This window comes from Scyliorhinus canicula, chromosome 17 (genome assembly GCF_902713615.1).
Source record: "Scyliorhinus canicula chromosome 17, sScyCan1.1, whole genome shotgun sequence".
Classification (NCBI taxonomy): domain Eukaryota; kingdom Metazoa; phylum Chordata; class Chondrichthyes; order Carcharhiniformes; family Scyliorhinidae; genus Scyliorhinus; species Scyliorhinus canicula.
The window spans coordinates 103,155,461-103,168,259 of record NC_052162.1 but is presented as its reverse complement, the minus strand read 5'-3'; the positions used below and the strand labels follow the sequence as shown (position 1 = coordinate 103,168,259).

Sequence of the window (12,799 nt, the reverse complement as noted above, 5' to 3'; positions counted from 1 at the left end):
GGTAATAGGCTGTAACAAATGGATTGCATGCGCATAGGTGGTAATAGGCTGTAACAAATGGATTGCATGCGCATAGGTGGTAATAGGCTGTAACAAATGGATTGCATGCGCATAGGTGGTAATAGGCTGTAACAAATGGATTGCATGCGCATAGGTGGTAATAGGCTGTAACAAATGGATTGCATGCGCATAGGTGGTAATAGGCTGTAACAAATGGATTGCATGCACATAGGTGGTAATAGGTTGTAACAAATGGATTGCATGCGCAGCGCTCATTTCCGTACAGTGTCGAATCCTGGCACAGACTTCAGCACAAACGTGCCTCCTGATTATCACCTTGTCTGCTGAACCAGAAAAATGTCAGCAAAGATATTTTTCTTCATAATTCTCCAAGCGAGTGGGTATTTCGTGCGATTATAACTGTTTTATTTCATTATTGTTTTGCAATTTTCTTCCAATGTTTATTTATTGCACTGGTGAGGTCTGGGTCCTTGGGCTCGAGTCAGAGTGTCCTGAGATGAGTTTGCAGCCACAATGCTGCCTGCCACTGTCAGAATCGCAGCTCCAGTGAACGCTTATTTTTTTCTCTGGAACGGTAGTCTTGGATGATGAAAACACCACGGTAGCCTGGGATCAGTTAAATGAGGGGCTAAAACTCCACAACACCCGCAGCGAACGATTGCAAGCGAGTGCGGGTGTTCGCTTGTTTGTATGTGAGCGCGTATATGTTTTTATCTGTACGTGCACAGGCCTGTGTCTGTGTATCTTTGAGTGTACGTGTGAGAGAGAATGTGAGACTGTGAGAGGGATAGAGTGTGTGTGTATGTGTGACAGAGAGCTAGTACGTGTGAGAAAATGTGTGAGAGCGTCTGTGAGCGAGTGTGTGTGAGAGGAAGAAAGTGTGTGTGTGAGAGAACGTATCTGTGAGTGTATGTATATCAAAGAGAAAGTGGGTATGTATGAGAGTGTGTGAGGGGGAGAGTGTGTGTTTGTGAGAGAATATATGTGTGAGACAGATATTTTAAGAGATTGTGTGAGGGAGAGTCTGTGTGTCTGTGAATGGAAGATACTGTGTGTGAAAGAGTTAGTGTGTGTTGTAACGTTCTGTTGCTTTTTTTCCAGCGCGGAGCCAGCAGGAGGAACTTTTCCAAAATCTCCCAACCGTAGTAGCGAGTGAGGGGGATTCTGTGGTGTTGCCCTGTATCTACCCTGCCACATACACAGCTGCTTACCTATTCTGGTATGTACAGTACTCGGGACAGGGCCTTCAGTATGTGCTGCTCAGCCACACTGCTGGGATTGAAGAGAACGCACCGACATTTGCAAAGCGCTTTTCTGCCGAACAGGACAGAATGAACACAAACATACCTTTGAACATCACAGACACCCAGCTTTCGGACTCAGCCGTGTATTATTGCGCGGCTATGAAGCACCACGTTCCAGAGTGACTGCACGCTTGTACAAAAACTAACAGCTCCGGATGATGCGGGTTTTGTGAATTATCTGTTTAAAACAACCCAAGCTCTTCAGATATCCGTTTACTGAGTTGTGGCTTACTCTGGTCTCAGAACCGGAACATGTTGTTGCGAGTCCCAGTCTGAAATATGTATATGCAGTGTAGATTCCGCAGCACTGTGGGATCTTTCCATTATAATAAACTGAGGCTTCGTTGTCTTCCTCTCTTGCACAAAAAGGAGAAAAGTTGGCTCATCCCAGCATTGAAAAGAACAAAGAAAAATATTGCACAGGAACAGGCCGTTCGGCCCTCCAAGTCTGCGCCGACCTTGCTGCCCGTCAAAACTGAAATCTTCCACACTTCCGAGGTCCGTATCCCTCTATTCCCATCCTATTCATGATGTGGAGATGCCGGTGTTGGACTGGGGTGAGCACAGTAAGAAGTCTTCCAACACCAGGTTAAAGTCCAACAGGTTTGTTTCAAACACGAGCTTTCGGACCTGAAGAAGGAGCTGTGCTCCGAAAGCTCGGGTTTGAAACAAACCTGTTGGACTTTAACCTGGTGTTGGAAGACTTCTTACCATCCTATTCATGTCAAGATGCCCGTTAAACACCACTTTTGTCCCTGCTTCAACCGCCTCCACAGTAGCGAGTTGCAGGCACCCACTACCCACTGTGTAAAAAAAAACCTTACCTGGTACATCTCTAAACCTTGCTGCTGGCACCTTAAACCTAGGAATTGACCTCTCCGTCCTGTGAATAAGTCTCTGACCATCCACTCTGTCTATGCCCCTCATAATTTTGCAGACCTCTATCAGGTCGCCCCTCAACCTCCATCGTTCCAGTGAGAACAAACCAAGTTTATTCAACCTTTCCTCATAGCTAATGCCCTCCATACCAGGCAACATCCTGGTAAATCTCTTCTGCACCCTCATTAAATCCTCCACGTCCTTCTGGTAGTGTGATGACCAGAATTGAACACTGTACTCCAAGTGTGGCCTAACTAAGGTTCTATACAGCTGCAAAATGACTTGCCAATTCTTATACACAATGCCCCGGCCAATGAAGGCAAGCATGCCGTATGCATTCTTGACTGCCTTCTCCACCTGTGTTGCCCCTTTCAGTGACCTGTGGATCTGTACACCTAGATCTCTCTGACTGTTAATACTCTTGAGGGTTCAACCATTCACTGTATATTCCCTGCCTGTATTAAACCTTCCAAAATGCATTACCTCCCATTTGTCCGGATTAAACTCCATCTGCCATCTCTCCGCCCAAGTCTCCAAACGATCTAAATCCTGCTGTATCCTCTGACAGTTCTAATCGCTATCCGAAATTCCACCAACCTTTGTGTCGTCCGCAAACTTACTAATCAGACCAGTTACATTTTCCTCCAAAATCATTTATATATACTACGAACAGCAAAGGTCCCAGCACTGATCCCTGCGGAACACCACTAGTCACAGCCCTCCAATCAGAAAAGCACCCTTCCATTGCTACTCTCTGCCTTCTATGACCTAGCCAGTTCTGTATCCATCTTGCCAGCTCACCCCTGATCCCATGTGACTTCACGTTTTGTACCAGTCTGCCATGAGGGACCTTGTGAAAGGCCTCACTGAAGTCCATACAGACAACATCCCCTGCCCTACCTGTATCAACTATCTTTGTGACCTCCTCGAAAAACTCTCTCAAGTTAGTGAGACACGACCTCCCCTTCCCAAAACCGTGCTGTATCTTGCTAATACGTCCACTTGCTTCGAAATGGGAGTAGATCCTGTCTCGAAGAATTCTCTCCAGTAATTTCCCTACCACTGACATAAGGCTCACTGGCCTGTAGTTCCCTGAATTATCCTTGCTACCCTTCTTAAACAAAGGAATAACACTGGCTATTCTCCAGTCCTCTGGGAAATCACCTGAAGACAGTGAGGATCCAAAGATTTATTTTAAGGCCTCAGCAATTTCCTCTCTTGCTTCCTTTTGTATTCTAGGGTAGATCCCATCAGGTCCTGGGTACTTATCCACCTTAATATTTTTCAAGATGCACAACACCCCGTCTTTCTGGATCTCAATGTGACCCAGGCTATCTGCACACACTTCTCCAGACTCAACATGCACCAATTCCTTCTCTTTGGTGAATACTGATGCAAAGTATTCATTTAGTACCTCGCCCATTTCCTCTGGCTCGACACATAGATTCCCTCCCCTGTCTTTCATTGGGCCAACCCTTTCCCTGGCTACTCACTTGCTTTTTATGTACATGTAAAAAGCCGTGGGATTTTCTTTAACCCTGTTTGCCAATGACTTTTCGTGACCCCCCTGACTTCTTGCTTAAGTTCCTTCCTACTTTCCTTATATTCCACACAGGCTTTGTCTGTTCCCAGCCCTGACGAGACCTGCAATATCTTTTGTTATCCAAGGTTCTCAAAATTTGCCATATTTATCCTTCTTCTGCACAGGAACATGTCGGTCCTGAATTCCTTTCAACTGACATTTGAAAGCATCCTACATGTCAGATGTTAATTTACCCTCAAACATCCGCCCCCAATCTAGGTTCTGCAGTTCCCATGCAATATTGTTATAATTAGCCTTACCCCAAATTAGCACATTCACCCAAGGTCCACTTGTATCCTTGTCCACCAACACTTAAACTTACTGAATTGTGGTCACTGTTCCCAAAATGCTCCACTATTGAAACTTCTACCACCTGGCTGGGCTCATTCCCCAATAACAGGTCCAGGAGAGTCTCTTCCCTAGTTGGACTATCTACATCTTGTTTTAAGAAGCCCTCCTGGATGCTCCTTACAAACTCTGCCCCATCTAAGCCCCCAGCACTCAGTGAGTCCCAGTCAATATTGGAGAATCGGACAGTGAGTAACTCACCTCCTGACCCCCCCCCCCCACCCCCCCCACCCACCCACTCACCTCCTGACCCCCCACCCACCCACCCCCTCCCCGGAATCAATCTGGTGAATCTCCTCTGAACTGCTTCCAATGCCACCATGTCTTTTCTCAACTAAGGTGACCAAAACTGGACATAATACTCCAAATGTGGTCTCACCAACGGCCTATACAATTGCAAAAGCACTTCTCTACTTTTATACTCCAGTCCTTTTGCAATAAAAAGGGGCTGGTTTAGCTCACTGAGCTAAATTGCTGGCTTTTAAAGCAGGCCAGCAGCACGGTTCGATTCCCGTACCAGCCTCCCTGGACAGGCGCCAGAATGTGGCGACTAGGGGCTTTTCACAGTAACTTCATTGAAGACTACTCATGACAATAAGCGATTTTCATTTAGGGGCTGGTTTAGCTCACAAAGCTAAATCGCTGGCTTTTAAAGCAGGCCAGTAGCATGGTTCGATTCCTGTACCAGCCTCCCTGGACAGGTGCCGGAATGTGGCGACTAGGGGCTTTTCACAGTAACTTCATTGAAGCCTACTCGTGACAATAAGCGATTTTCATTTTTTCATAAATACTCAAAAGCTTCCTTTTTCTCTTTTGATGAGGTTCACAATCACTCGCTTTATCCATGGCTCCCTAAACTTCCCATACTTATCCTTCATTCTCTCCTGAATCCTTCTGAATCCTAATCAACTGTCGCTTGAAAGACCCCCATATGTCCGATGTTGGTTTACCCTCCAACAACCACACCCAATCCAAATTTTTAAATTCCTGTCTGATGTTATCATAAGTTGCCTTTCCCCAGTTTAACACCTTAATGTGAGGGTTAACTTCACCCCTATCCAAAAGTACCCTAAAACTTATGGAATTGTGGTCACTACGCCCAAAGTGTTCCCCTACTGAAACCTCAACCACCTGTCCAGGCTCATTCCCCAATATCAGGCCCAGTACTGCCCTATCCCTAGTTGTGCTATCTATATATTGCATCAAGAAGCCTTCCTGGATACATCTTACAAACTCTGCTCCATCCAAGGCCCGAGCACTAAGTGAGTCCCATTAAAACCTCCTACCACAACAACTCTGTTACTTTTGCACCTATCAAAAATTTCTCTACCTATCTGCTCCTCTATCTTTCGCTGGCAGTTGAGGGGCGGGGGGGGGGGGGTGGTGTAATAGACCCCCAACATTGTGATTGCTTCCTTCCTGTTCCTGAGTTCTACCCATATTGCCTCACTGTATGAGACCTGCGAGGTGTCCTGCCACAGTACAGCTATAATATTCTCATTAACCAGTAATGCTACTCCCCCACCCCTTTTACATCCCCCTCTATCTCTCCTGAAGCATCTATATCAGTGGTTCCCAACCTTTTTTTGGCCATGCCCCACCTAATCACCTCTAAAATCCTGATGCCCCCCCCCCCCATGTGGTGATATATCATTCTTATCATTTAAAAAGTGAACTCCGTTTCAGCTGAAGAAGCTTAAAACGCTAATACCTTGGTTTAAACAAGCTTCAAAAGAACATGGCATCCATGAAAAAGAAAAAGAAAATAAACAAAAGACAGTTAAAGTTCTGAGCAAGAAATTACTAAAAAATTGTAAAAAAAAAAGAAAAAACATTATGTGGTATTAAAATAATAATAATGATAAATATGATAATAAAAGAGTATTCACAGGTAATAAAGAGAGCGAAAATTTCTATATTAGAATATTGAAATATTTGTGGATTGTCTCATACGAAAACAGCAAATAAAGTTTCAAAACATATAATTTAGTCAGCTTCAGTCTCAAATCTCCTCGTTTAGTGATATCCAGTCGATTTCTTTTCTTCAGTAGCAAATCATTTACAGCACTAAAACCAGCTAAATATGAAGATGGGAACGGTAACAACAGTTTTCTTGCAAACCTTGTTGAATTTGGGTATTTAGTTTCTGTCTCATCACAAAGCCATGCCATCGCTCCTTTTATGTTGAATAAAGTTTTAACTGACTCATCATTTTGTATTTCCGAGAGTTCTTCTTGGTACTGCATTGAAACATCAGATAGATCCACTAGCACTGGCTGCATCACCCATGTTGGAAAATCAATCTGTTTTAAATCAGATAATCTTTCTTTCAAATCAGAGGCCAATATTTTCACATGATCCACAATGACAAGTACAGCAGCATCAGTCGGCTCACATTTCTTTAGCCAATGAAACTGGTCAAAATGTTTGTCATAAATATGTTTTTGGCATAACTCGATAAATGAAATAAAGCCAAATATCTTCGCCTTTGCATCAACAAGAGTTTTATTTGTTCCTTGAAGTTGTTTATTCAACACATTCAGTTTTTCAAAAATATCTGCTAAATAATTCACAAACGCTTTTCCATCAACGGTTAGCAGGTGCTTCATTTCAGGCTTTTCACTTAAAAAGTCACTAAGCTCATCAAATAGTTCCATGAATCTTTTCAAACAATTCCCCTTCGAAAGCCACCGTACCTCAGTGTGAAGTAAAAGTCTCACATGGTCTGCATTGTTATCTTCACAAAATTGCTTGAAAAGATGCTCACATTTGGCATTAGCTTTGATAGCATTGATAGATTTTATAACTGATTTCAGTGCAGAGTCTGTGCAGAGTCTGCACGTTCTCCCCGTGTGTGCGTGGGTTTCCTCCAGGTGCTCCGGTTTCCTCCCACAGTCCAAAGATGTGCCGGTTAGTTGGATTGGCCATCCTAAATTGCCCATAGTGTCCAAAATCGCCCTTAGTGTTGGGTGGGGTTACTGGGTTAGGGGGATGGGGTGGAGGTGTGGACTTGAGTAGGCTGCTCTTTCAAAGAGCCGGTGCAGACACGATGGGCTGAATGGCCTCCTTCTGCACTGTCAGTTCTGTGAGTACCTCATTAAGTACAGGAGAAATATTTTTCGACACTAAGTTCTCTCTATGAATAACACAGTGCACAAGAAGCATTTCCGGATTCTCATCTTTCATCAATTTTAAGCAGCCATTTTTCTTGCCCATCATAACAGGAGCACCATCAGCTGCACAAGACGTTATGTTTTCCATTGGTATATTATTGACATCTAAGTAGTGTTTTAGTTTATTATATATATCAGTGGCGGTAGTGGTGGTCTCTAACAATTTGCAGAATAACATTTCTTCAGCAAATTCACCTTTATCAATATATCTTACATAGGTTAGCAATAATGCCTCACTGTCTCTCACAGTTGATTCATCCATTTGTACTGAGAATTTTCTTGATTTCAGCTTTTCAACAAGTTGTGTTTCAATATCTTCACTCAGTTCATCTATTCTTCTCCTAACAGTGTTGTTACTGAGTGGCATGGCTTTAACATCTTTGTCATCTTTTTCCTGAACTGTTTTAAGAAATGCTGATATTGATGGTTTAATTAAATCTTCCCCTATAGTATGATTTTTTCCAGATTTAGCAATGAGTAAAGAAATTTCATAACTAGCCTCAAGAGTACAACTGACAGTAACAGTTTGTGCAGTGAACAGAGACTTTATTGTTGATCTTTTTTCAAACTTATCCTTTAAAGATTTGAAAAAAATTATTTACTCAAAATAACATCTGAAACATAAACTACATATGTTTACCTGATGGAAAATCCAAAAAAATAAAAATTGAAAATTTGGACCCAGACCTCCTCAGTCGCGCACAATTGCCCCCCTTAAAAATCAAATTGCCCCCCTGTGGGGCGTACGCCCCACGTTGGGAACCACTGATCTATATCCTCCAACGTCCAATCCTGCCCTTCCTTTAACCACGTTCCCGTGACGGCCACAACATCATAGTCCTAAGTGCTCTAATTTCATCTGCCTTACCTGCCATACTTCTTGCGTTGAAACAAATACTGAGTTTGAGCAGACATGATGATGTTGTTCTCTTTGGGCTTCAGAGAGCAGTTAAGAGTCAAGTTGGATTCACACGTCAGTCAGACTAGGTAAAGATGGTGGATTTCACCCCCGGAACTACATTAATGAACAAGCTGATTTTTAAAGTCAGACGATGATCGTTCACGATCACAGTTACTGAAACTAATTTTAAATCCCAGATTTTGTTAATTTAACATTTACCAACTGCAATGTTGGAGTTGAATCAATGTGCGTGGAAGAGTAAAGTGGGCCTCTGACTAATTAGTCGAGTGACATTCCCACTACCACACTGTCTCCTCTATAGGAGGTGAAAATGACTGCAACACAAAACTAACGCATTGGCTGTAATCTGCTGTAGGATTCCTTATGAAATGTAATAGTGTGCATGTTCAATTCTCCCAATGATTTCTCTTTATAATTTGCTGCTGAGAATGAGCATTATTTAAAGCTGTTTTTAATACTTTAAACGGTTTTCTAAGTCCTCAACGCTGGAGGCGGGTATCAGTATTCGTAAAGAGGAGCCTTTGGGCTTCATATTTCCCATCAAAGCTTTGTTCCCGTGTCTATTATGATTTTGATCAGTCTACTTTACTTTTCGATTCCCTCAACTCGAATTAGATAATTAGGTCATTAGAAAGGAACCTGGAATGTAACAGTTTTTTCTATGAATTATCTTCACACTACTTTCCATTCAGGCAGGTGTTTTGTCACGAGTCAGTTGGAGATGCGAAACTGCCGTTAGAGCCGGAAGTGCGCCTGGATCGCACTGAGCTCTGACCGCAACTGTCACTCCCAGGTCAGAGCAGCAGCGTGAATTCCGCCTCCTGAATTGGGTTCAACGTAACCTCAGCGGCTAAACTTTGGGTGAGATTGCAGCTGCTTTGTGTTGTAGAATCTCAATCGGTGGTGGGACAGTTCATTTAGGATATCTGATTTTTCAAGAGGAGGAGTCCCTGGAATTAACCGATTTTACAAGATGATCTTCAGTGTGACGTTTGCTGTGTCCTTGATGTTTAACCATGGATATCACCATATTAAACGTTTCACTGCTTGGTAATTTGTACAGTGGATTGATTGGCAACCAAACAATTAGCTCACACGTGCTTTGATTTGAATGTGGGACCTTTCAAAGTATTGGTTTATTTTGGTTTGCTCATGTTACAGGAAAAAAAATACAACGGTGAATGTATTTTTCTCAAGGAAACTAGCATGTCATTCATTGGACGAATGATTTCCTGGTTAATTCCACACAGAAATCAGGTGCAAACATCGTTTTGATGAACAGATGGTAACTGATAATTTAACAGAATTATCCATAAAGGAGACCGTTTCCTTATATGTATCCTTTTATTTTCTATGTAATTGATCCGGGAGTCTAAAAATCCTGCATGGACTGAACACTAAAGGGAAAAAAATAACATTATTTACCACGTATCTGCTGCAAGGGATCAATTTCTGCCACGTTCTGTATTCCGCAATGGTTTGCCTTGGTGAGCTTCAGTCTGCTGTTTTAAAAAATAAAACAATCGTAATGTTCAACAGTGTTCACACACACCCCGACCTTTACTTAACAATTTCCAAGCTGCGGCTATCTGATGAAGCAATGTACTAGAGCGCACTGACTCCCACAGTGAATTGAACCTGTTAGACACTTGTACAATGACTAGATGGGGCTTTGTGACATGAAGGTCAGTTCTACATGCGACTGTGCAGTTTCACAATAAGAACATTACTGCATAAGCGTTGTGGTGGAAAGCTCATAAGAAACATAATACAGAGGTTCAGAAATATTTTAATTGCAAACAATACGAGAATCCTCATTGCGTGAGATGGTCTGTACACTGGATTGTTTTCAATATTTTCCCCCAGTTCACAAAAGAAAAATTAAATTCGAATTTCTCGTGCACCATATCTAGCGAAATACCAAAGTAAAAATCTCTTATTGTAAGAGAGCAGTTAACTTTATGTATATTTTAAATTACTTAGCCTTCAGCTCAATCAAAGTCAAATTTTCTTGTTGGATGGCTGCTTCGATGGCCAGAGATTTTTCACAGTAAGAAGTCTTACAACACCAGGTTAAGTCCAACAGGTTTGTTTCAAACACTAGCTTTCGGAGCACTGCTCCTTCCTCAGGTGAATGAAGAGATTTTTCAGATTTTGAGGTAGGCTGCATCTCCATGGGTGTATGCTGACCTTCAGATCAATATGGGTAAATTCAGAACATGCTTTCATAGAGGTCAGCTGCGTATCGAATATGGAGAGTCCCTGCTGGATATGGGTAACCATCTCCAGTTGAACGCGCTAATTGGCTGTTCAATCAAGGGTAAAGTTGGGGACGTGATCCCCACTCAAGCGGATGTTTTTGCAGCTAAATCTGGGAAGACAGTGCAGACCCTGTGGTGTCGATCGTGTTAGGAAGTGCTGTTACGAAGTGAGTTTCATAATTTTGATCCACAGACAGTTCCAAGTCAGGGTGATGAGTGACTTGGAAGGGAACTTGGAGGTAGTTGTGTTTCTATGCGTCTGCTATCTTGTCTTTCTAGGTTTATATAACGAACTGAACATTAATATTTTTATTTTTGTTTAAAGAGAAACATTAAGGAGAGAATGAATGCCATCAAGAGAAACATTAAGGAGAGAATGTATGCCATCAAGAGAAACATTAAGGAGAGAATGTATGCCATGAAATGGGCCTTGAATTCTTCCCAGGTCCCCTGGAGTTGTTGTCCCCTGCCTGTCAATCAGTGTTTGGGAAATATGTCGAACTTAACGTAGAACGTCACTCATAATACATTGGGAATGAAGGTCACTTTTTTATATTGTCATCCTCTGCGTTAAAAGTATTTTAAAAATAAATTTAGAGTACCCAACTCATTTTTTCCAATTAAGGGGCAATTTAGCATGGCCAATCCACCTAACCTGGGGCCGAAACCCACGCGAACACGGGGAGAACGTGCAAACCCCACACGGACAGTGACCCAGAACCGGGATCGAATCTGGGACCTCGGGGCCGTGAGGCAGCAGGGCTGTGCCACCGTGCTGCCCTGCGTTAAAAGTACTTTAATAGTTACTCGCCCCCTAGTCGTGGTGAAAATGTTGGAAGATAGCTTATATCTTACATAAATTGACTAAAGCTAAAACAGCCACAGCATTCAAAACTGCAGGCGGGATTTTCAAAATGTGCTAAAACATTATTCCATTTTGACTCGGTGACATTTCAAAAGATTATTGACGTTAAAACTTGCAAAAGAAAAGTCGAACGGTAAGAAATCAAACAATTCAGACTAATTGTTTCAGCAATATTAATAGATCATGGACCACATTGTCATTAAAACCTTCCCGTAATACCTGATTTTAATGGAATCATTATTGTTCTGCTCCAGCAATAGTTCCATCATACAGATTTATTGAATTTCGACCATTATTAATCCGTCAATACACTGAGGATTTGAGGACGTTGATTATTTTTGCATGATTTTGTTCCTTTGCCAAATGATGGCCTTGACTCCAGTGACCCGGACATGATGATGTCAGACCAGAGCGATCTTAGTTTTGCCATTGTCATCAGTGAACCAGGTTTACACTCTGCTATTATCCCTGTTACATTACCGAACAATTCTGCCGCAATTCTGAGCGGATTTTAGAAGCCGTCGATGTACAAGATGCAAAAGATATCAGGACCGATATTCCTGCTTAGCATTTCACTGAGTTTTATAACATGTAAGTATATTATTAGGTTAACGAATAACGACAAATTCTGCAAGTTCTAATATATTGTGTCCTTCTAGATGGATACACATGTTTGTTCTGAAAATTATTAATTCAAAGGGCTGAAAAATATATATTCAAAATGTTAAATTTCAATAAATTAGAGCAAAAAAGCAAATATGGAGATGTAAGGAGAAAATAGATTAAATATTGTAACAATGAGGCAGAACGAGTTTCCTGTGGGCAAGTGTGAGAACATTTACTCAGAACTGCCAATATTTAATCTGGGAGTAAAGGTTGAGGCTGGTTTAGCTCACTAGGCTAAATCGCTGGCATTGAAAGCAGACCAAGTAGACCAGCAAGCACGGTTCGATTGCCGGACAGGCGGTTACTTTTCACAGTAACTTCATTGAAGCCTACTCGTGACAATAAGCGATTTTCAGTTCATTTTTCATTCATTTCAAGAAGATATGCAAGGAGACTCGAGTTCAAGTACAGAATCATTCAGAGCGAATAGAGGATCAGAAAATAGAATCAGACTGGTGAATTTTCGGCCGTTTGGCTAAGATCAAGTGTAGTGTCTGCTCTGCCTTTTGGCTCAGATCTGGTATATCTCTCTTGTGGGGACCATGAATTGGATTCAATTTGAATTTGAATTGTTTTCTGGAGCAGGCAAGGAGCTGGATTAGGGGTTCGCCCCTGTCCACACTCTGGGCCCTGGCTCAGAAAAAGTAATAGATGGTGCGTCCCTATCTCAAGGTAATGCAAATTGCTGAAAGTTAGGCTTCAGTTGTGTGAAGCTCTGGTTAGATGGTACCTGTCTGATTGCATTCAGTTCTGTGCCTCAGGCAGCAGATATTTGCTT

The 12,799-nt window shown here is 42.2% G+C and overlaps 1 protein-coding gene and 1 gene segment (V, D, J or C); one reads left to right on the top strand and one right to left on the bottom strand.

Annotated features, from left to right (window-relative positions):
- The window catches only part of LOC119951443, a 68,545-nt gene extending 66,773 nt beyond the window's left edge, over positions 1–1,772 (top strand). Inside the window, 1 exon segment of the V gene segment in view lies at positions 1,123–1,772. Coding sequence covers positions 1,123–1,448 — 326 coding nt within the window.
- Positions 1,773–6,047: 4,275 nt separating this feature from the next.
- Positions 6,048–7,896, bottom strand: LOC119951492 (SCAN domain-containing protein 3-like; the record flags this gene model as incomplete). The annotated part of the gene is made up of 2 exons (XM_038774702.1): positions 6,048–6,884; positions 7,228–7,896. Coding segments are annotated over 2 exons (1,506 nt in total), but the record flags the coding sequence as incomplete, so codon positions are not given.
- Positions 7,897–12,799: the final 4,903 nt, after the last annotated feature.